Source organism: Phocoena phocoena, chromosome 12 (genome assembly GCF_963924675.1).
Source record: "Phocoena phocoena chromosome 12, mPhoPho1.1, whole genome shotgun sequence".
NCBI classification, from domain to species: Eukaryota; Metazoa; Chordata; class Mammalia; order Artiodactyla; family Phocoenidae; genus Phocoena; species Phocoena phocoena.
In genome coordinates this window covers 76388002-76413682 of record NC_089230.1, presented here as the reverse complement: position 1 = coordinate 76413682, position 25681 = coordinate 76388002, and the positions used below count along the sequence as shown (strand labels likewise).

At 36.5% G+C, this 25681-nt stretch overlaps 1 protein-coding gene across 1 annotated transcript in view; it reads right to left on the bottom strand.

The window, feature by feature from the left end:
* Nucleotides 1-4226, bottom strand: part of LCA5 (lebercilin LCA5) — a 62104-nt gene extending 57878 nt beyond the window's left edge. Inside the window, exon 1 of the mRNA XM_065889152.1 lies at nt 4028-4226. Coding sequence (XP_065745224.1) covers nt 4028-4226 — 199 coding nt within the window. The remainder of the gene's footprint in view (nt 1-4027) is intronic.
* Nucleotides 4227-25681: the final 21455 nt, after the last annotated feature.

The following is a 25681-nucleotide window of genomic DNA, read 5'->3' as shown; positions in this document are numbered from 1 at the left end:
TTTATAAGAAAGGTTTGAAATCTTTTAAGAAAGTTCAAGAATTATATTCTGATCCAGCAAAATAATATCCCCATAGTTTATAGGGAATTATTTTACCATTTTTAACTTTACAGATAAGACAGCCAGCCAGCATTTGAACAGAGGCACCGTCAGCACTAGCATGGTACCTAATAAATACTGGACAAAATATTGTGATATTCAAGTCATTTGTGCCAAGATATTTGGGATCATTATTTAAAATGTGGAAATGTATGGAGTTTTTTTAATTAGTTAGAAATCTTTATTTGGGGAAAGAGGATGACAACATGACAGCAAGAAGATTTACCACTTAATAAATCCTTGAGCAATTCAACTTAAACCTTTTCCAGGTCTATCTTCCCTACCCACAGAATGAGGATAACAACTCATTTGTTGTCGTGAGGATTAACTGAAGTTTGCATGTAAAACAGAAAGTTCTCCAACAAATATACTCTGTCAGCGACAAAAACTTAATCCCAGGTATCAGTGATTGGAAACAGAAAACACTTCAGCAGTACAGGTATGATTCTAAATGCTTTCTCAGAGGCTTGCTTTTGTGTGATGTTCAAATCAAAAACATCTGGCATAATTTAAGAACAAGATAAACAAAAAACTCCACCCTAAAAAGTACAAGCATGTGAAATCTTTAAAGTTAACTAATACACATTAATCACAATATTTCACAAAAATTTGGAATGTTTTTTTTTCTTTTTACTAAAAGTTCATTAAACTTAAGCCTCGATATACAGAGCACCTGCCCTTTAAAAGAGGCATCTGGAAGTCTGCCACAGTTGAGAATAACGAACTTTAATCTCCAAGGTGACTGCATTTTTTCAAGAAGGAAATGCATTCCAGAGGGAAAAAAAATGAAGAAAAACTAGAAAATCCAATGTTTCCCTACCCGTTTTACCAGCCATGGATACCCTGATTTCATTATGTAAACAAGGGTAAGAGTAATATTTACAATTTAACACTATAAAGTTTCATTAAAGAGATGGAAGTTTTATAGAAGCTATTTTGAATGTGTAACTGATTTGGGATTGCAGCTCTATAAATGCTTGAATATATGAAAGGAAGTGGTAATAAAAAGAAATGAGGGAAAACCTACTTGTAACTCTGAAACTATGCTATCCAATATAGTAGTCACTAGCCACATGTGCCTACTGAGAAACTTGAAATGTGGGTGGTCCAAACTGAGATACCCCGTAACTATGAAATACATACCAGATTTCAAACACTTAGTTTAAAAAAAAAAAAGGAATGCAGAATATTCCACACACTATGTTTTATATTAACTATATTTAGAAATGATAATATTTTGGATATGTTGGGTTAAATAAAATATAGTATTAAAATTAATTCCACCTGCTTTTCTTTTTAAATGTGGCAGTAAAACATTGCATTTGTGACTTGCATTATATTTCCACTGGAGAGACTGCTCCAGTTTTAAATTGGAGCACCCATCATTTCAATTCTCTTTCTTTCCCAACATACTGAATTAATAGTTTTAGTATCTATATGCTATTATAGAATATGTATTCAGCTCTTGGAGTGACAGAAACTTTATACATAAAAATGACTGTACATAAGGATGAATGTTAATCATTCCAAATCTCTGATTTTTATGTATAAAATTATATTGCTCAGCAAACAAGACTTCATACAAATGGAAACTTAATTTGCAAAGTTAAAGCCTAGATATTATATGAATCAGGATAAAAATTTTCCACTAGTATTTTACTGAACAATTTAGCCAGACAGAAAGGGCTTCCACAACCGACTTTTGACATCCTAAAAACCTGAACATTGATTTTTAGCATATTCTATTAGTACACCTACAAACAAAGTACACTTAACCAGAACTCAAAAATATTTCTTAGCGTTCATCTACCTCTTTCATTTTTAAAACTATCAAGATGAAATACAGGGCTAACAGGAGTCAGAACAAAGATGACTTATTGTTGTGTATATCATTCTTCATCTCCCCCTTGTTAAGTCACCACCAAAAAGAGGGTGGGCAAATAAATGCTTTTTTCCTTCCGTCAGGTGTTAAAATTACGGTATGACTCATTTAAAAAACATGTAACAAAAATAAACTATGCATCTACCAAAAACTCAGTGTTTATATTACTGATAAAACAAATAGAATAAGTATGTAATATGTAATACACAAAGATGTATAAATTATTAAATTTTATTATCACATAACTTCTGATAGAGCACAAATTTTACTTCTGATAGAGCACAAATAACTTCTGATAGAGCACAAATAAAGCATGCTGAAATTTAAAAGGAGGAAGAATATGTTATCAAACATGAAATTCCACAAATTCAAGTGTTAAAGATGCTTTTTGAATCACACTTGTTCTTTCCTTAATTTAGTCTACACTGATGATTGTGACTTAAACCAAAAGGAAGTAACTTAGTGTTTAAGGAAAGTTATCAGTTTGGTTATGTTGTTTGATCTAAGGTAGACAAATTACCACAGATTTTAATTCAAAAGATAATGCAAAGCAGAAAACAGTACAAGTCAGATTGAAGACAATAACCAAAATTTTTCTGGGTGATATTAGAACTGTTTCTCATAGCTTTTTCTCAATTATCTTCTTAAATAAGATAAGGCGTAAGAAGTTCTGACTCCTTAATTGGGTAGCCTCCTAAACTGCTTCTGGGTAACTAGTGGAAAAGTATTCTTGCCAGTAATTCCCAAGGTATGTAAATGATTTCTTGGGAATAAATAGTCATTTTCTAAGGTTCAACCCTAAGGTCTGTTTGTTCTTAATTATATAGCAAAAGTTTAATATCAGATCATGCTCTCAGCCACAAAATCAAAACAAGAAAACTGCACTGAGACAGATTTGAAGGAAGAGACTAAGAAACCTGCAGCATTGTACTTGCAGGACAAACAAACAGACAAACAGAAGAAGAAAATGCATCCAAATTGTTCAAAGTATCAACATCCCTGGGAAGCTAGATCAGGGATCCATGAGAGGGCTGCTTTCAAAAGGAACATACACTCTTCTAAAAAAGCAAATGTTACTTTTCAAAGTAAAAATCTGTAAAGGCAAATTTAATCAAACTCCTGATTAAAACTTTTCAATAGCTAACTATTCTCCTGTACAGAAACAGTCAATATCTTAACACAAGATTCCAGGTGTTTCATTGCCTTGCCCCTGTTTTCCTTTTCATCTCCCAAACTTACCACTCCCTGCCTTGCAATCTTACCATTCTAAGCTACTGCTGTTATATTGTGCTGTATTTATTAACGTATATTATAAAACCTCATTTACCTTAGCTTACTTTTCTGTGATATACTCATACTCCTTACATATTTTGTTACTAAGTACATCAGGGTTTTCTTGACCAGGGATTTATTAAGATGAAGAAGAGATTTCTAGAACATTATCTAGTCAAATATATATGAATAACTAGTTCCAGACTAGTAACATTTTAGTAAGAAAAATTATTTCTAATGATTTATGTTGTTTCCATTATAACACAGCTTAATAGAAAACAGACTGGTGGACCCAAGCCCCAAATTCCAATTCTAGGCTGAATTTGAACTTTTGTAATAAGTAGGGAAAGTAATTTTACTCAATCTATAAAAATGCCCCTTAACCACTTTATATCAATGCTTCTCACTACTTTTTGAAATTGAAGATAAAGGAAGGTCCACGTGTTTTGTGGGGCTTTTTGTGGTTTTTTTGCCTTTACAGTACCTCACGAACTCCAAGATAATCATTTATTTAGGAACAAGAGAAAACAAAATGAGAAGCCTCAGTTATGGTTCTTTCTTTAGTATACCGTATGACTTTGAATATAACAAAGGATAATACACAGTACCATAAGCAACATTTATAAAAATATATCCTTTTCTAAATGTAAATCATCCCATTTCCATGCACATATCCATATACATATTAATAGAAGAGTTTCATTCATACATGTTTTCCTTAAGCATTCAAAATGAATTTTCTAGATCTACTGGACTTTTTTAAAGGATGCTTACCTTGATGACGCACTTGGCTGTCTGAAATTTGTTTTTTAGGATTTTTTCCCTTAATACTTGCCGGCGAGGACGGATGGGCCAGCGATGACCGGCCAGAAGACTGTGGTGTAGCTCCAAAATCAGATGAACGGTGAGAGTAATAATGTCTGCCTGCCTTACTTTCTTTACCAGTACCTGGACTTCTTTCTCTTTCCCCCATGGCTTTGAAAAATGGCCTCTATTCACATAATTTCACAGATTCTTTTCTTCAGAAAAATCCATGGCAATCCTGAAGAGCATTTTTTAGAGTCTTCAGATCCCGGGAATAATATTCATGTATGTGCAATTTGTTTTCTCTCTGTATCTGTGGTCCACAATTCACAGGAGGGACCAGAAAATACACTTTTTCCCCTACAATTAAGGAAGGGGGAAGGAAACTCGTCATATTTCATGAAATAGATTTCTACAGTTAATTACAATGAAATATACTAAAAGCAAAATAATATACTGCTTATAATTTTTAAAAGAGGCTGTAATTTAATTCATCTATATTTTCACACAGTTGTTTACAGTATTTGGAGAAAAGACAAACTGTCATAGCCTAGATAAAGAACATGTAAAGTACCTGACATATACTTGCTTCTGAATAAATGTTAACTGCACTTGACTCCCTTGAATCTTAAGATTTAAAATAAACACAAGTGCTGATTTTTAACAGGTGAATTATGATCAAATCACCAATTTCTTTCTTTTTTGGGGGGGTGGGGTGTTGGGGGATGGTGGTAAAGGACAAGACTGCTAACAAAACCAAAGAAAAAATATCTAAAATTGCATAAAAATGTAAAACTGAAAGTATGTAAAAAAACTAATCAAATTAAAGCACTTGATGAAAAAACATTTGCAACATGACAGAAAAATGGTTACCACCCTTAACAATAAATACCTCATATCATGCCATAAGAAAAATATGAAGTCCAAAGATAAATGGGCAAACACATGTTAAGACCCACAGCAAGCAATACAAACTATAGGCACAAAATAACATTCAACCTCAGATACCATTTTTAAACCTATCAAATTATCACAGATTTCTCAACACTCAATGCTTCCAGAATGGTTGTCAAGAAAATACTGGGAAAAAAGTTGGCAAAATATATTAAAACTTTAATTATGCTTTTAACCTTTGATCTGATAATTCCATTGCCAGATACCAAGAAAATTATCCTAAAAATAGGGGGAAAGTTTATGCACAAATATTTAATGCAGTACAATTAAAAAAAACAAAAAACAAAACCAAAAAAGGAAGCAACCTAATCTAACCACTGCAAAATAACAAAATTAAGGAAAGTATTGAAAAAAGTCAATATAGCCTAGTATCATGCAACTGTTAGAAATGTTTACAGAAAGTTTGTGTTAACAACGAAGATGCTTATACTATTACAGTAAAAGAAAAATTCAAACTGGTATATAAATATGATCTCAACTACACACAGTCATTGAAAAATACTGAAAACACTGAGCATCCTTTTTAGCTGAACTCAGGAACTGAAAAAAACTGCAAACCAAGGTATACATAATATACCAAAATAACATCTGGAATTGGATTACTTTTATAATTATAATTGTTCTTAATATTTACAAGAAATGAAAAGCCCACTGATGAAATCAGTGTTAAAAGTATATACTAGTAATAAATGAAAATGACACATGCACAAGGTAGCACTACTACTATTCATGTAGTACTTTTGTAGTGGCAAAGGACTAAAACAATCAAAATGACCATCAATAGGGAACTGGCTGCATACACTGTAAACCTCCACACAGTGAAGTACAGTACTATGAAGCTATTAAAGGAATGCGGATTACCTCTGTATATTCTCTGCAGTCTGAAGTGATCTCTAGAATATATTAAGAAAAGGAAGAGGGAGAAAAGCACGTATAGTACGCTACCATTGAATGAAGAAGGAGGGTTATAAATTTATATACGCAACTTTTTATATTTTTGAAAAGTAGAAGAACAAATTAAATAATGAACAAACAATGGGTTCTCTAGGGCAGGGCTGTCCAACAGAACATTCAGCAAGAATGGAAATGTTCTAAAACCTGTTCAGTATGATAGCTAGCCACATGTAGCTACTGAACACCTGAAATGTGGCAAGTGTGAATGAAGAACTAATTTTTAATTATGCTGAATTTTAATTAATTTAAATGTTAAAAGCCACATGCATTAGTGGTTAGCTGATTGGACAGTATAGCTGTAGAGGAAAGCAGGAAGCAGAGTTCAGGGATAGGGATAGGAGTTAGACTTCTTTATCTATAACTTTTGTAGACTCAACTTTGGAAATAATAATTTTTAGAAATTAGATTTTTAAAAAGCATTTCCTATAAATCCAAAGAAAATGAAACAAATAAATGTAACTATATATACAGTTGGTGGCAAAACCACACAGATTAACCAGTTCTAATGACTTTAAAACACAATCCCTAGTGAGATATATCCTACTGACAAAAAGTTACAAAATTTTTCTAAAAACTAGTTTCAATAATCACATTGTTGGCATTGTTATTCTCAGGCTACTACATGTGCACTGTGAGATAAAGCAAACAAGTAATTACATTGGTTCGGTTAGGTATTAGAATTTTCTAAAACAAACAAGTATAAGCCAATACGAGTTTTAAAATTCTGGAGCCCAAAATGTGAATTTTGAGTATCAGTATGAATTTATCATGGATTTTACATTTAAAAAAAAAAAAAACACTGTTTCCCAGCTCTGTTCACTGAAAAACCCTAGAAGCGAGAAACAAATTAATAGCAACAAACATTCCCAGCACTCAAATGTAGTGTCTAAATACCGTTTCCCTTAAAAGAAACTAGAACTCCTTGTAAAACGTCTTATTCCACATCTAAGAGAGGAAACATACAAGATGAATCTAAGAATCTAGAAATTTGGTCATACTAGAGAGCAAGAAAGCTGTGAGGCACTCCTGATGGAGCATCAAAAGGGCTCGGGAGCGCACTCCAAGAAGCTCCGACTAGCCAACAGTGGGACAATTGCATCATCAATAAGAATCATATCAGCAAAGGATTAAGACACATCAAATATGTTTAAATTCATGAGGTCATATGTTATTTTTTAAAAACTAATTAGTTACCTCTGAAAGACACTAGGCAACCAACTCATTCATATGAAATTGATACATAAAGAGAAAAAAATCAAACATGTATCCTACCTATACTGTTAAGAGCTGTATCTTAAAATAACAAAACAGTAGATAAGGGGAAGTATTGAGTTGGCCAAAAAGTTTGTTTCTTTACAGAATTATTCTAGCTAATAAATTAAAAAGGGAATATCAGAATGACAGAATTAGAATACTGCCACTTTGTAACCACTAATGAAATAATGAAAGTAGACAGTGCTCACTAATGGCTGCTAACACCATAGAAAAGAAATAATCAGACACTGTGTGCCTTCCAGATAGGACAAGGATACCTCTGAAGTAATGTGCTCCTCCTACAAGAAAAATAAAATCTGATTCTGGTCAAACTTCTAAACTGAAATGACAATTTATAGAAAATACAGGGGACAGAGGTACAAGGAAGCAATTAGCAAAATCCACACTGTGGCAAATCCTATAGGACAAACTGGCTTCTTTAACGCATAAATTGCAAGCAGGAAAAGAAGAGATGGCGAGAGGGTTTCTATATTTTTTAAAAGTCTTAAGGAAAACAAACAATTGTAATCTATGAGCCTTGCTTCAATCTTGATTCAAACAAATTATATAAAAGAAAATTATAAGATAATTTAAACACTGACTGGATATTTAATGACATTAAGGAATTGCTATTGCTTTAGGTGAGATCATGATATTGTGGTTACTTTATTTAAAGAGTCCTTATATTTCAGAGGTAGATGTTGAGATATTTATAGGTAAAATTAAATAATGTCTGGGGTTTGCTTCAAAATAATCCAAGGGGAAGGAGGTAAAGAGATTAAATAAGACTGGCCATGAGTTAATAAAACTATGTAAAAACTGTGGAGACTTGCAGCTTCACTATTCTACCTCTGCTTTCATATTGTTTCAAATTTTCCTTAACAAAAAAGATTTTTTCAAAATCAAGCAAACAATCTTAGAATTTTGTTTTACTTCCTGGTAGATTATTAGTGCCTGGCAATCTCAGTCTCTGTTACAATTAGCTATCTGATCTGAAATCAGCAACAAGTACTAATATTAAAAAATATATAAATCAGTCTGAATCTTTCACTTTGCAATCATGACAGAAAATATTTACACATTTAAAAAACTGTCTAGGAAAAAAGGATGATGGATTAAAGCAATTAAGTGGCTCTATCACTTATTAGCTGTGCAAACCTGGAGAAGCCACCTAACTTCTCAATCTAAATCTAAATCTCAATTTTCTCACCTGTAAAGTGGAAATAATAATGGTAACTTCCTTAAAGAATTGTTGTGACAATTAAATGGGATAATTCAATAACTATCACACAATAAGCACTTGGTAAATATCAATAATTGTACATTACAATTCAAACATACAAGATACTCAGTAAATTCTGATTAATACTCTTTGTTAAAGACTTTCAGTTTTAACAGTATAATTAAAAGTTGATTATATGATATGGACGAAGATTATTTCTGTTTATATGCACATAGCAGCAGTAGCTCCCTATGACCTATCCCATGTAAGTCAGGGGTCCCACCTAACTTCTTCTTGCGAAGGGTAAGAATCCACAAAAACATTACCTGCCATTCATCTCATATACACCAACACTAGCTCTCTCCCCAACCCCTGCCCCAAACATATACATGTTTAAAAAAAAAAAAAGAAGGAAATATCCATTGCCCCATTATCCAAATCCTGTTTCCTGGGACAACTATTTTAATGGCTTATACTTTTTGCTTATACTATTTTTTTTATTGAAGTATAGTTGATTTATAATATTGTGTTAGTTTCAGGTGTACAGCACAGTGATTCACTTATGTGTATCTATATATATATATTCCTTTTCATATTTTTTTCCCTTATAGGTTATTACAAAAATTGAGTATAGTTCCCTGTGCTGTACAGTAGGTCCTTGTTGGTTATCTATTTTATATATAGTACTGTGCTTATACTATTTCTTGAATTAGCAATTTTAGACTATGAAAGATGAGGATTTAACTCACACCTCATTTTAAATGGCTGCAACATGCAACTACATGTTGGTTACGCAGAGGTTTTTCTCTAGAATTCCTAATTGTCCTTTTTTCTTGAGAGGAAAAAGCATCCTTCTTATCACATCACTGATATCTATCAGTTTCTTGGTCATTCTATCTATAGCCTGAAATCCATTATTCTTCCTCCTAAAAGACATTTTTCTTGGAGACCAGTAATTTCCTATTCTAATGTAAACCAATGACTTTCTACCCGCTGCACCACTATCATTCTGGAATAACTTTTACTGTATTTCTGAGTTCATCTACCATTTCTAGTGGCCCATGTCATCGTCTTTATTAGTTTTCATTGTATTTTACTGCTCCATATCCTCAAGTAGCTTCTTCAGAAAGGGTTATCCGAGGTAAAAGTTCTGAGTCTTTGCATGCCTGAGAATGTCTTTATTTTGCCTCATACTTGATAGTTTTCATAGGTTCCAAATTCTAAGTGACTCTCTCAGAACTTTGGAGACACTGCTCCAGTGTCTTCTAAACCCTCAAAGCTGCTTATGAGATGTGACAGTCATTCTTTTACTCAACATATACTTTTCTCTAGTTCTCACTATGCAACAGTAATGAAAAAAACAACAACGAAAGATCCCTGCCCTTATGGAGTTCACATTCTAGTTATGTTCATCTGATTCTCATTCTTCATAGGTAATCTTTTTTTTTTTTTTTTAACTCCCTAGGAACTTTTAGGATTTTCCCTCTTGCTATACTGAAATGTCACAATGATGTACGTAGGTGTGGTTCTGTTTTCATTGTGTTGCCCTTTTCTTTCCCTCTTCCTTTTAATCAGGAAACTTGTGTCTTTAAGCACGAGAAATGTTCTTAGGTTTCTTTTTTGATAACTGACTCTTCCTTTACTCTTTTTGAAACTTCTACTGGTTAAATAACAGACTTGCTCTCTTTGTCTTTTTGGACTATTTTCAAAGACATTTACTCAATCTATCTTCTAAATCATCCAGGAATTTTTTTTTTAATTTGTGCAAACATCTTAATTTGCAAGAACTCTTTCTTGTTCTGATTTTTTAAAATAATTATTCTGTTCTTGCTTTAATGAGGCAATACATTCTCTTTCCCGAGAACACTAAATAGACATTTTGTTTGTTTTAAGGTCTCTTCTGATCCAGAAATTATCTTCGTTTCACACAGTTACAGTTTTTCAGTTTGTTCATCTTAGGTTTTTTTATACACTGATTTTATTTCTTTGAAGATAATTTTTAGTCACCCACTGATATTTAGGAAAGAAGAAAAAGAATGAACGGAAACCATGTACATGTGAGCGGGGCCTCCTGACAGGCACGCGTTGCTTTAGGATGAACAGCAAAGAATCAGCCATTATGCTGGGGACTCCCTAAAAGTTAGCAATGAGGAGGGATTATCTCCAAACACAAATGTCCACCATGGCAGCTCTACTTCTTCTTTAGTGTCATCTTTGTTTTTATTTCCAGAAGAAATTACTTCTATGTTTTTTGATGGGAAAGAGAGTGAGGGGTGAAGGGCAGAGAGTATTACACTGACGGTCGCTGTGCATGAGCTTGGGTGGAAAAGGAGGCACAACTATTCCATTTATAGTTTTTTAATTATTCTTCCTCCCCATTTTCAATTTTCTTTTCTGACTTTTTAAATCCCAAGATACTCTGAGACTCTGTTGGATATATCAGAATATTTCTTTGCTGCAGTTCCCTCTTGAATATCTTGGGACATAGTTCTGTTCTAATCTATTCCACCCGTCATTTCTTTCATGTTTCAGAAATGTGTTGTAATCTCTCGTCTACTGAGCGTATTCTATCATTCTTACAATGTTATACGTTTATTCTCTTTTTTTCTTTAATATGATTTTAATGTTGCCTCCAAGTAGAAGAGACAAATACATATGGTCAGATCTATATCTTTAACAGCAAATATAAGTCATCTTTAGGCTAATTATTTATAACAATTATTCTCGACCTTTCAAGACAACCTGATATAAGCAATCACTTTTCCAAAGTTCATGAAACTACTATTCAATTCGTACACTTATTCAGTCAACAAAAATTACTGATGATACAGACGCCATTTTAGACAATGAGGAAACTAAAATGAGCAAAAATACACTATGAGTTCTTTTAGGGCAGCATCTGGCTCTTCCATCAAAGAGAGACGATTAGAAAAAACAGTCACAATAAATTATGTATGTATCCTTTATATATTCCCTGAAAATATTACATGTTAATTACACGAGAACACTTTAAAAGTGATAAATTCAAGAACAGCCCCCAGGACATATATGTGGAGAAAACCATAATTCAAAAAGATACAGGCACCTCAATGTTCACTGCAGCACTATTTATAACAGCCAAGACATGGAAGCAACCTAAATGTCCATCAGCAGAGGAATGGATGAAGAAGATGTGGTACATATATACAATGGAATATTACTCAGCCATAAAAAGAAGGAAATAATGCCATTTGCAGCAACATGGATGGACCTAGAGATTATCATACTAAGTGAAATAAGTCAGACAGAGAAAGACAAGTATCATACGACATCACTTATATGTGGAATCTAAAAATGATACAAATGAACTTATTTACAAAACAGAAACAGACTCATAGGCTTCGAAAATAGAAAATAAACTTATGGTTACCAAAGGGGAAACGTTGTGTGGGCGAGGAATAAATTAGGAGTTTGGGATTAACACATACACACTACCATATATAAAACAGATAATCCACAAGGACCTAGTATACAGCACAGAGAACTCTACTCAATATTCTGTAATAACCTATGTGGGAAAAGAACCCGAAAAAGAATGGATATATGTATGACTGAATCACTTTGCTGTACACCTGAAACTAACACTACATTGTAAATCAACTATACTCCAATATAAAATAAAAAATTAAATTAAAAAAAAAAGGAGAAGAATAGTCCCAGGAATGCTAGAGAACATTTCGTTACCTTTGCCAAACTTCTGATTACTTAGGATCTATGCTGAAATAAGGTAGGTATTTCTAATCCCATATTATGTTACAAACCTTCATGACAACAAACAAGCATTCCTTAGAAAATAGAGCAACCCAAAGATCTAAGCCTTCCTAGAAAATGGAAATTTAGACACTTGTGAAAATTTTCCTTTATAAAACTAGTCCTTAGTCCTTGTAAGAACACCGTTGCCTGGCTGTCAGTGGCTGCCAGAAAAACTGTTCAAACAAGCAAACAGGAAAACAAAAGTTAACAAGTTAAAGAAAATGCATGAAATATTAGACCAAAATATGAAAGGAAGAAATGGATAAAGATGAGGTAAGACAACTATTAGAATAATAACTAATAATGTTTTTACGAAGTACAAACAAAAACAAATGAACTACTATAGTTTAATAAGATTACATAACAATTTAGCACTGGAAGGAACCCTGGGAAATCACTCCTTTCTTTGCATAGATTAAGGAAACTAAGACCCAGAAAAACAAAGTGACTTACCCAAGATCACAATTTATCTAAGGTCACAGACCTAAGTTAGTAAAACTGGAAATGGACTACAAGTTTTCTGACTCTTGGTTGAGGGACCTATTCAATATTTCAACACCAACCATCGATGAGAACTACCTCATCTTTAAAGCCACCTCCATGTGCATCTATTCCATAGTGTGGCGCTCCCCCTACTAAAACTGAAGCAGCATTTCTGCTCCTTTTTAGAGCTAAACTTTTCACCTGTCTTCCTTCCCACTCCTCTCCATCTCAAGGACTGTGCTCCTGCAATTCTGCCCTCTCTACAGGATCATTCCAATCAACAAAGAGGTTCTAGTAAAGCTGCTGCTTGACTCCATGGCCTATTGCATCTACAACCCAATTTCTCCGCTCCAATTTTCCAGTAAGAGTTTTCGAAGAGTAATTTATAATCTAGAATGTCATCTCTACTTCCTTTCCAACAATGTTTTTCTGAATCCACACTAGTCAGGTTTTCATCCCGACCATTCCACTGAAATAGCTTTTGTCAAAAGAGACAGTGACATTCAACCTGGTGAAATCCAAGAACCAATTTTCTGTCCTCTTCACCCCTGACCCCCCAGCAGCATTGGACGAGACTGCCCAGTCCCTCCTGCCTACAACACTCTCTTTTCTTACTTAACTTCCATAGCCACCTGCCTTCCTGGTTTTCTCATTACCTCATTGGCTGTCTCTTCCCAGTCTTCTTTGTTCAGTCTGCCTCCTCTTCCTGACCTCTAAAGGTTGGAGTACACAAGGCACCACATATTTGGCCCTCTTTTCTTTTATCTACACTCTCTCCTTAGGTGATCTCACCTAGACTTCATTTACCCTGCCTTTCGGATTCATATATTCACCTTCCTATGTGACAACTCCAGCTAGGTATCTAAACATCATTTCAACCTTACATGCCAGTACAAAATCATGATCTATCCCCTTTCTACTCCTACCCACTCTTTCCTATTTTTCTGATCACATTAAATGGCATTTCCATCTACTAAATTATCCATTTCACAAATCTAAGGATCATCCCGGATTCCTTCTTACTCTCACATCCCACAACCAAACCATCTGTAAAACCAGGCTGTTTTATCTCCAAAATATACTCCACATTTGATGATTTCTTACCATCCCCACTGCAACTGCCCTGGTCCAAGCCACCATCTTTTCTCACTTGAACATCTACAACAGCCTCCTAACTGATATCCTGCTTTCATTTTTGTTGCCCCCGTTAGAGAAACCTATTGAAACTTGACACAGAGATCAGACAGCATGACTCTCCTGCTTAATACCCAATTTGTTACTAATTGATAGCTGTGGTTTGTCTGAGGCCACAAAGTGAATGAGAGGTTTAAACTCAGGTGAAAATCAATGAGAGGGGTTTAAGCTCAGGTGGAAGTCAGTGAGAGGGGATTAAGCTCAGGTGAACTGGACCCGTGCTCTTCACTACTGTTAAACACTACCCCGTGGTCCTGCCGACTTAAAACGCCAAGTATCTGAGCACCCACTCCGATTCACCGATGCCAAGAAGGCACTTTTTTTTTTGCCAACTCTTCCCTCCTCTCATCCCATCTCTGAAGGATGTGTAAAAATTTCACAGCCTGCACCAAAGAGCCGTTCCACACTCATCAGTCTTAACTTCCTATCATTTATTAATTCCAGGGCTACAAAGAGCCTCACAGCCTCCTTCCCCTCCTTGCCCCGTCCCTCCTTTCCCATCTTCAGTGTCTGCAGGCCCCTAGGGCTTTCTAATAACTCCGAACCCCTTCTCTAGATCCTCCTGCAAGGCGCTCCCTTCCTTCTTTCCCTGATCTCCCAAAGCAACCCCTCCCGAACTCGTTCTCATCCTAACTTCCCAATCCCCCACCTTTCGGTCAACCTCCCCTCCGCCCAACCCCCTCCCAGCCGCCGGGCTCCAGATTTGTTTTCCGAGGACTTTCCTTCGCCCCGCGTCCCCCAGTCCTCCTCCATCCCTAATCCTTTAACAACTCCACTCGCACGCCCCCACCTGCTTGGCGGGTCCCGCACAGCCCGGCCTCACCTAGCACCCTCAAGTCCCCCCTATCCCCACGCCCACCCCAAAGCCCACCTCCAAACCGCTCCCGCCCCTCCTCAACGCGGACGCGGCGCCCGCCTCCTTACCTTCTGTCCGCGGGGCCTCGGCGTCTGGCCGCCAAAGAGGGGATGCCAGACTCGGCTGCGGGGCGGGCGCTCAGGGGGCTGGGGTGCGGGAAGTTTGAACACGGGGCTAAGGTAGGGGCGGGGACGTCAGCTCCTGTGTTGCAACGGCGCGGCGACCTCGGCTCCAGGGTAACGGAGGGGGAGGCCCAGACTGCACTGCGGGACGCCCGCAGCCAATGATAAGCCCGCCCCCGGCCTCCCATTGGCTTCTGTTGTTAGAGGGCGCTTTCTATTGGCTTCAGTGGAACCGGAAGGCGGGACGATGAGTAAGAGACTAGGCGGCCATTGGTTGACCGCTCTGGCTGTAGAGGCTACGGAGAGCGGCGAAGTCGTGCGCACCGAAGCTCGTAGAAGCGCGCCCGGCCCTTTAAGCTGAGCGAAGCCAGGGGCGGCCGCAGAGGGTCTAGGTCCCTGGGCGGTGGGAGGTGAATGGCGCGGGCGGAGAGGAGACGGGTTACTTGACGTGAATTGTAGAAGTAAGCCACTGCGTAGTTGAAAACATTGAAAATTGTCTCGAATCGTTTTTGGAAATCGCTTGGTTTTAAATTAGAAACAAATAGCTAGTCGCTTCTCTGTCTTAGCACTGAAATTGCTGATTTTCAGGAGGATGTGGAATAAGTGTACTGATGCGCCTGCCTCGAAGACCTGGCTTTAGTGAAGCACGAAAGTGCCCCGAATTAGGCTTAAAAGTGATTGTTAGGTTTTGGAAGGGGTTTGAGGTGGAATGACATTTGTGGCGCATGTCATAACCTATTGAGAGCTGCTTTAAGGCATATTTTCCCTTCAAAAATAATTGACAGTATATATTAAATGGCATTAATTGCGGGAGGCAGGGAAGGTAAAAAGAAAATCCTCTCTGCGATGAAGTTTCAAGCCTTTCTGAGCCTTCTGATTATCAAGATGGTTTAACACCATACTCCGGTGTTCTCGCCTTTGTTAATTTCTCTAGCCCTTTCATTCTGCAGAGAATCTAATTCTTGAAGGCAAAGGCGTTCTAATCAATCTTCTGACCGTGAATTACGGTAATTCCGTTTCTTGCTTGACCATGTTTTCGACTTGCACTGTTTCAAACCTTTCATTTTACCCTGTCAATATATTTTACTTCAAGTTAAAGATTAACCCACCTAAACAATACCATAATTAAATACAGTCGTCTCTATGCGCAATAATCGGGAGAAGATAGTAATCATCTGTTAGTAAAAAAATTAAGATGAGTAATACCAGAAACCGCACGGAAATAGCTTTTCATTAATGTGTTTAAATCTGCTAATACTCTTCATTAAACTAGTTCACTGGTTATTACTCCGTTAAAGTTAATACTATGTAGCTCAGTAAACGCATTGATGGATTACTTTTAAAGGAACTTGCTATAGAGAGTCAAAAAACATCCTGTAACTAGATTTAAAAACAAAACCAAAAAGAGTCTCTCCCCAAATAGTCAAACTGGGGTTTGCTAGCACTCAAGGAGAGCTGAGAATGAAACAGTATTTATTAAGCACTAACAGTGTGCTAGTCAGTGTAATATTCTGGCTTCATTCAGGTTCTAGACTGGTATTGTTATTCATCGTTCTACCTGAGGAAACAGATTCTGAAAGGTTAAAGGATCTACCACTAGATACTAAAGTAGTAAGTGGTGGGGTCAGGATTCAAGCCAAGGTCAGCTAAGTTCCAGGTTTCAAATTTAAGGCCTTTAATGTGTTTCACCTACAGGTTAATAGAGTTGCTGGCAAGCAAGAAAGAATTTTAAAGTTCAGGAGTCTCCACAAAATTGTCTAATTGTATGTAACACATTTTCAAGATCTTTACAATGTACAGTTTTATTCACTCTATTGTACTTGGAATAACAGTGACTATCAATTTGTTGGATCTAGGAAAAAGACCAAAAGAATTTATAAACCTACATAAGTTAAGAATCAGTTTATTGAACTAATTTTTTAAAAGATTATCCCAAAATAGGAGATAATTTCAAATGTTTTTATGTGATTTTACATGGTTTTGATAGGGCTGGAATTTCCTAAGATTATACCATTTGCCATTTCATTTCACTATATACTACATAGAATTCTGCTTTTCAAAAAAAAAAAGGTAAACAAAGCCAACAAAATTACATCTTTACATTTCTGCCACTTGAAATTATAAGCAACAGGAAACAGACTTATTATTTTTAAAGATTATGTTTATGAAAAAATTTATGTTAATAATTATTAAGCACTTTGGAGTTTTATTTTTATTATTTTGGGGCTTATATTGTTATTGCAATATCTCCAGATTTAACTGAATGTTAACTTTTTGCAGGACTCTGATTGCCTTGTTTAATACTGTGTGGCAACAGTGATACAGATGATATCAATTAAAATCTTCCTAGAAATGCTTACCAGTAGACTTATTCCCATTTTGCATATGGGGAAACTTAAGTGTTTGAACAATTTGTTAGAAGCTTCATAAAATTAATAGACTAGTAAGTAGACTTTCCAACTGTAGACAATCCAGAAATTACAATGACTATAATTTAAAATGGGCATACTAGAAATAATCACAACTTAGAAAGTACACCAGCATATAATTATTCTTAGCTAAAGTTCAGTTGTCCATTTAATACAATTCTTAAAAAAAAGAATATATATATATATAAGAATATATATATTCTTATATATTTTACCTTTTGTGATAAGTAATACAAAATTCGAAAATTCTAAATCTGTTTGGTGTCCATATTACTAGAAAATTTTAAATTTATTTATAAATTCCAGGTAAATAGTGGGTTGCCAACACATAATATTAACTTTTAAACATTATCTAATACACCAGATGTTTAAAAAAATGGAATGGCTTAGGAAAACTTGAGTAGGGTATAAAGAACAGTAAAACTGGGGACACAGAAAGTAGTCTGCTCTTATAAAAACAAATTTAGTCTAATTGATTTTTGTTATTATTTGCCTTTGCAGTACAGAAAGCTGATACTCTTTGACTATTACTTTCTTTAAAGGATACATCTTATTTGATCACTTGATGAAATTTACAAGTTAATTATTTAGTGGAGAAAGAAATAAGGCTATTGAGATGTTTACTAGAATTTTTCTTTCATAATTGGTGAGTAAATCATTAATAGTTTCTCAATTTCTTAGAGTTTATTTGAATTTGGGGGGCTTTTGTTTTGCATAGAAAGAACTAAATCAAAAGCTGGTTTAAGCTAGTTTTTAATACATGTTTTCATATTTTGTTACTCCACAATTACATCTTTAAGTAAATTGACTTACAGATCAAATGCTGTCTCCAACGCAGTAGGACTAACGTTGAAGGAAAATGTAATTCTATTTGTATTCACATTGTTAGATTTGAAAGGGAGAATGTTAGTATAGTTTTCTTAGTAGATGATTGCCTGTTCTCAACTAAAAATAATCCACAGGTGATTCTATTAAAATCAGTGAGTGTCTTTTTAATTGACAATAAATATCCTAGGTAAAGAAAAAAGTGTTTTTACTACTTTGGAGTTCTAGCATAATAGGTATTTCTCCAGTGAAAACAGAAAAATGGCATAGCAGAGCTGCAATGGGAAATTTCTGAGGTAGAAACCTTCGTTCATTCATTAAATGCATATTGAGTACTTGGGGAACACAGAGATGAAAAATGAGGTCCTTGTCTTCCAGCTGCCTGCTGTCTAATGAACAAGGTCATCATCAGAAGATGACCTTCTGATTGCAGGTCATCTATGTAATAAGGGCAATTATAAAGATACACCTAAGGTGCTAAGGGGACTTGGAGAAGGGACTCTTAACTCAGCCTGGTGGCCCAGATATGATTCCCAGAGGAAATAACTCTTGAATTAGAGCTTATGCCACATAAAGCTAACCAGAAATGGGAAGATAAATAAGGTAGAAATAAATCCGTATATACCCAGGCAGGGCAGTATATGCCCAGAGGCAGGGCAAATCGTTTAGTAAACATCATGGGGGAGGGCATGGGGAAAGGTAGAGCATACACCGAGAGAGGGAGTAGCGCCTTCTCTCTCCAGTGTATGGTTGGGTAGGAAGCAAAGGCTAGAGATGTTTAAATGCGTTTTTAAGCTTGTATTTAATCCCAAACACCATAGGTAGTGACTGATGAATTTTTGGACTGATATGATTTGATCTGCACTGTAGAAAGATTATCCCAGCAGGGTAAGACTAGAAGCAGAAAGGTCAGGTAAGACCTTTAAAACTTCCGGAAGGGGCTAGTAACGTAGGCAAGAAATGAGGAGGGCCTGAATCAACAAATATTGATCAAGGGAGCAATATTGACCCATATCAAGTGAGCATCTTCTATTCCTGGCCCTGGGCATACAGTTTTACATACTCACTTTAATCCTTGCTGCAACCCAATTTAATCCTTACTACGACTCTGATATAGTGTTATTTTTGTTATTTGTTTGTTACAAATGAAGTCTGGGGCTGAAAGAGGCTAAGTGCTTTGCCCAGGGTTACAGTTAGGAAATAGCAGAGTAGGGGTTTAAATCCCTGTCTGACTCTAGGACCCGGGCTTTCAACCACCTGTTTTTGTGGTTTATTAATGAATTATCAAATCAATTTATGGTTTGTAACCACATTTTTTAATGGATATAGAGGAGAACAGAAAATACCAGAGTATATTGTGTACAGGAAGGATAACTATCATTTTATGAAACTTCTGTTTCAGTGATTTTTATATATCTATTATGTGGTATTACTATGTCTCAAAGTAAAAAAAAAAGAAAGTTTGAAAATGACTGTACTATGTTATACTGCAATTGTAGTAGGGAGAGAAAGAAAATGGGTGTGTGTTACCTATGTTATAAGTTTGGGTGACTGATTGTATGTGAGAGGGTGATGGGGAAGAAGAATCCCAGGTTGACCCCAAATTCCTGGAGAAGACGCCTGGTACCCTTCACCAAAGACGGTGAGTACAGAAGGGCAAGTATGAGATAAAGGACAGTAATAAATGGTTTGGGGACCATGTTTGAGATATCTTTGGGACATCCAGGTGAAAATGCAGACAGCATTTCTTAGGAAGTTAAACATACATTTATAACATGACCCAGTAATTTCGCCAAGGTATTTACACTAGAGATATAAAAAAAAATTCAAAAAATACTTAATCAATAGCATTTATAGCAGCATTATTCATATTAGGCAAAACAGGAAACAACCCAAATATCCATTAACATGAGAATAATATTTTTAAATACAGTATTATCCTTACAATGTAATGCTGGTCATCAACAGAATTAACTACTGGTCAGCATGGATGAATTTCAAAGGCATAATGGTGAGCAGAAGAAGTCAGACACAAAAGCATATATTCTGTATATTTCCACTAACAATCAGTTAAAAAGCAGGCGAAGTTCATCTTAACCGGTGAATATCAGAACAGTAGACTGTGGGGGTGGGGTAGGGACGGACTGGAAAGGAGTGAAAGAGTGATGTGAATATACTATATCTTGACCGAGGAGGTAGTTAAGAGTGTTTCCTTTATCAAAACTCATGAAAATTTATAATTAAGATAGGTGTTTTTCACTGTATGTGAACTTTACCTCAATTTTTAAAAATGGCTTAGAAAAAAACAAAGAAGAATAGATTGTTTTATATGATAGAAAAATCTAGAAGTAAACCCAGCTCCAAATATGGTTGGATCCAAGTGCTCAATGTTATTGATATTAAATTTTTGTTTTCTCTTTGTCTCTTGCATGTACTTTTTTATGTGTAGGTTTTATGTCAGGCAGGCTTTCCCTGCCAAGAAGTTTGACCACCAAAGCGCCAAACTTACATTCTATTCATCTAGCAACCCCGTAGGAAAAAGAACACCTCTTTTCTGATTGGTCCAGCAGAAATCCTGGTATTAACTCTGCTCGTACCTGAACATGAACTAATTACTGTGGCCAAGTGGCTCCTTGGGGTGGGGAGGTGGAAAGGGTATGATCAAGTCACCTGTATTTTTATGTTCACCCAGAAGAGCTGAGAGAGGTGCTTCTCCAAAGGAAAACTGGAATGCTGTTACTAGAAGAAGGAATACGGGACAAAACCAACAGATGTCCCCCAAAGTGATAATAATTTTATTCAAATAGGTTCGGATGGTCTGCTGTTTTTTAAAGTTCTTTTTAGGAAAGCACATGTAATTCTAAGATCCCCAGTCTGTAAATACAGATCAGATCAGCCAAATTTTGTTGTCCTTTGACCCCTTCTGATTTATAGTTGACCCTCCACTGTCAAAAGACTTCCCCACCAGTAATTTATGGGACTTCCCAGAGAGTGTCTCATACTTACAAACACCATTACCTTCAATGGTAGTCCTTCTTAGGAGAGACAATAGGACCACTGCCCTGTCATGGTTAGTCTCTCCCCTTTCTCTCCAGAACCCAGCAGTTTCCACTGGTGGCTGTTACTGGTTCACTAAGTACCACCACTATGTCAGTGCCAAAGTTGAACTGGAATAGTGCCAGTTAAATGCCTATTGTTTCTCATTTCCTAGCCTGCCTTTCTGTATTCTATTATGTGATGCTGGCACTAGGACTTGGCTATCTGCATTTCCCAGACTCCCTTGTGAGTTGGCTCACTGTCAGGTTCTGATAGCAGAAGGCATTGGGGAAAGTTTAGAAGGCAGGTGGTGAGCAGAGAGACATTCCTTCTTCGTGTCCCTGTTCCTATCAGTATTGCTCCAGCAGCAGAAGCAGTTGGCTCTAGTCTAACATGTCTTTTGCTGCTCCCAGGACTAGATACCTAGAGCTCTCTCCTCTGGGTGTAGATACCAGACCTGTGGGGCCTTCTCTCTGAGTCCCTAGGTTCTAGTGACCCCACCTCTGTGTTTATTCCTTTAATCCATACAGGTAATTGCTTTTTGCAGTTACAAATATCTGGGTTATCTTGGTGATCCTTTGTGATCTTTCAGCCTTTCAACACCTGTGTACCAGTTCCCTGTATTAAATGCTCTCATTTATTTTATTTTATTTATTTATTTATTTATTTATTTATTTATTTATTTATTGCCACACAGCACGGCTTGAGGGATCTTAGTTCCCCGACCAGGGATTGAACCCACGGCCTCGGCAGTGAGAACATGAAGTCCTAACCACTGGACTGCCAGGGAATTCCCAAATACCCTCTATTTAAACCTAGTGCAGTTTCTATTTTCCCAACAGCATCCTGACCTAGTGTTCTAGAGCCAAGTTTTGGAGGTGAAAGTGATATGCCCCCTTCCCTATGTGTCACTCTCTGTTACATGGATCTCAGTTAAGTGTTTCTTGCTGTTATAGACTGAATGTTTGTGTCTCCCTGAAAATTCATATGTTGAAATCTAATCCCCAATGTGATGGTATTATGAAATGGGGCCTTTAGGAGGTGATCAGGTCATGAGGGTGGACCTCTCACAAATGGGATTAGTGCTCTTATAAGAAGAGGCCAGAAAGCTAGGACTCTGCCATGTGAGGCTACAATGAGACAGCTACCTGCAAGCCAGGAAGCGGGTTCTCACCAGACACCAGATCTGCTGCCATCTTGATCTTGACTTCTTAGCTTCCAGAACTGTGAGAAATAAATTAATGTTGTTTAAGCCACCCAGTCTATGGTACAGTATTTTTGTTATAGCAGCCCACACTGACTAAGACACTCATTATGCCCAGATGTTTTACATAATTTAATGAAACAGTGCTTTCATTTCTCTTGCCTTATCATACAAACACAGTAGGGAGCTGGACTGGCATGGATTTGAGTGCTGTAGTCAGACACTACCTTCTCTGACAGCTCTCGATCAAGGTAGCTGTACTTTACCCTTTTCCCCTTGGAAAAATTCTTTCCCAGGAGGATTCTGAGGTCTATGGCTCAAGCTGAGATCCTCACAGCATGTAAGTATAGCGTCTACCATTCATACGGTTCAGTACTGAGGCTGAGTTAACAGACTCAGTGCACACACAGAATATAAATGAGAAGACTGAGTGAATGTGCTCATTATTATGTTTGTAGCCTACACTATTACTTTACCTCCCCCTGCCCCACCCTCCAAAAACATATAAACAATAACAAAGAAAAAACTCCACAAAACTTTCCAAGGAGCAACTAACACAATGGGTGACCCAACAAGCATTAAAATGCCTTGGAGTAGGATCTTACATTTGTGTAGCATTTTGCATAGCACTTTCACAAAGATTACCTCATTTGATTTTAAAACAATCCTGAGAAATAGAAAGGGCAGATACTTTCCACTTTCAATAGATGAGGAAACTGACCCCAAGGTTAAGTCAGATTTGTCTAATAGACCCATAATGTGAGCCACATGTTTAATTTTAAACTGTCTAGTACTCAGGCTAAAATAAGTCTTAGACAATTCATTTAACATAATCTATCCAAAGTATTATCATTTTCAACATGCAATTGATATTTTAAAATTATCAATGAGATATTTCACATTTTTTTCTACTAAGACTTTGACACTTAAGTGTGTATTTTACAGTTACAACACATCTCAGACCAGCCACACCTCAAGTACTCAACAGTGGCTTGTGGCTACCCTATTGGGCAATATAGGGTTAGACTCTTTACCCAAAGGCATGTAATAAGGAAGGTAGTCAGCTTCTGAAAAGGGAAATAATAGTCTGAAAACTTAAAGACCTGAATTTTAGACATGACTCAGCCTCTTACTGGTTGTGGGATAGAGGACAAGGAATTCTTCTTCTTTAAAACAAAGCAAATGGCATTAATCACTTGTCTTTGCTCTGTTCCCAGTCTTCCCCTTTCCCCCATACACACATCGGAACCCTTTCCTCAAGGGAAATCTTGAATGGAAAGCCAATAGTTAAAACATAAGATGTACTTCTCTGTTGAAGGAGGAATGCCAATGGGGAGGGAGGGGGTACAAGTGGCTCACACTCTGTTTAGCATACACACGTGTGTGTGCATACACATGCACACACAAACAGAGTATCTTCTGAGGGGACTTGGATGAACCCCTTGGGCATATTTGAAACTCTTGGAGGAAATCGCCTCTAAGTTCTTCTCATTTTAAAGTCTATGATTCCATGGGTACAACTCCACTCAGGTATGGTTGACTCTTTCAGCCACTGTTTAAGATTTAACCAAGAAAAAGAAAGTACTATTGTGAGTACAGTACAATCCACAGACATCATTATATTCGTGTTTGACTCACACGTTTAGTTTCATAGAATCGTCAGTTTTCATAAATGGAAGGGGGTCTTTTTTTTTTTTGGAAGGGGGTCTTTAAGATCAATTATTCAAGTGGCTTTCTGATTTTTTTCCCATAGTAATAGAAGCTTCTTTTCAAACAGTAGGTTACACAGAAATCTAAAATATACTCTATGAGAAAAAGGAACCCTTCTACGCTGTTGACGGGAATGTAAATTGGTATAGCCACTATGGAAAACAGTATGGAGCTTCCTTATAAAACTAAAAATAGAACTACCATATGATCCAGCAATCCTACTCCTGGGCATATATCCAGAGAAAACTATAATTTGAAAAGGTACATGCACCCCAATGTTCATGGCAGTTCTATTTACAATAGCCAAGACATGGAAACAACCCAAGTGTCCATTGACAGATGAAAGGATAAAGAAGATGTGGTACATATATACAATGGAATAGTACTCAGCCATAAAAAAGAGTGAAAAAATGTCATTAGCAGCAACATGGATGGACCTAGAGATTATCATACTAAATGAAGTAAGCCAGACAAAGACAAATATCATATGATACCATTTATATGTGGAATCTAAAAAAAAAATACAAATGAGCTTATTTACAAAACAGAAAGAGACCCACAAACATACAAAATAAACTTATGGTTACCAAAAGGGAAGGGGGGGGTGGATAAATTAGGAGGATGGGATTTACATATATACACTATTATACATAAAATAGATAATCAACAAGGACCTACTGTATAGCACAGGGAACTCTACTCAACGTTATGTAATAATCTATAAGGGGAAAGAATCTGAAAAAGAATATATATATGTATAACTGAATCAGCGTGCTGTATACCTGAAACTAACATGATATTGTAAATCAACTATACTTCAATTTTAAATAAAGGAAAATATATATATATATATATACTCTATGATAGAGTCAGGATAGCTGTGCAAAGGGGAAGTACATGTGAGGATCTCCCAAACCCCTCCTAGAAGCAGGGAGAATCCTCTCTCAAATCACCAGGGCAAATCAACACAGAATTTTAACAACCAAAGTTTAAGTCCAGTTCCAACCCCTTCATCCCATGAGGAAACTGAGGTCTTGTGAGATGCTTGGAGTCCCAGGACAAGCTGGTGTCAGAGCTGTCACAGAAACCAATCAATGACCTGCGAGAGCTCGCTGGTACTGGCTCCCAAGAGCCAACTGTTAACATTTTCAGAAAGTTTGTAAGCCAGCTGACATCAGGACAGTAGCTGGAAATCAGGCATGGCGAAAATATTTAAACCACAGAAACCAGCAAACGCTACAAATCAGGGCTTTCCCCAGGGAACCGGTTGTTATACCTTTATCAGCACACACCCCAACCCAGAGTTTCCAAGTCCAGGTCTTTATACGCTAGGCAGCAACCTGAGAATAAGATGCACTCATTGTCGCTTTATAGGAAACAAAATTTTAAGTTAATAAAAAATTTTAAATAGTAAAAATTGTGTCTGTTCATGAAGAAGAACTTAATACCAAGCGATTTGTCTCAATATTTACCACTTTGTATTGTCCTGTGGGTACTGGTCCCATTGAGTCTTTTCAGCTGTTATTTGCAGAATTCAGCTTCTTTGGGGATTGAGGTTTTTTTGGGTTTTTTTTGTTTGTTTTGACAGA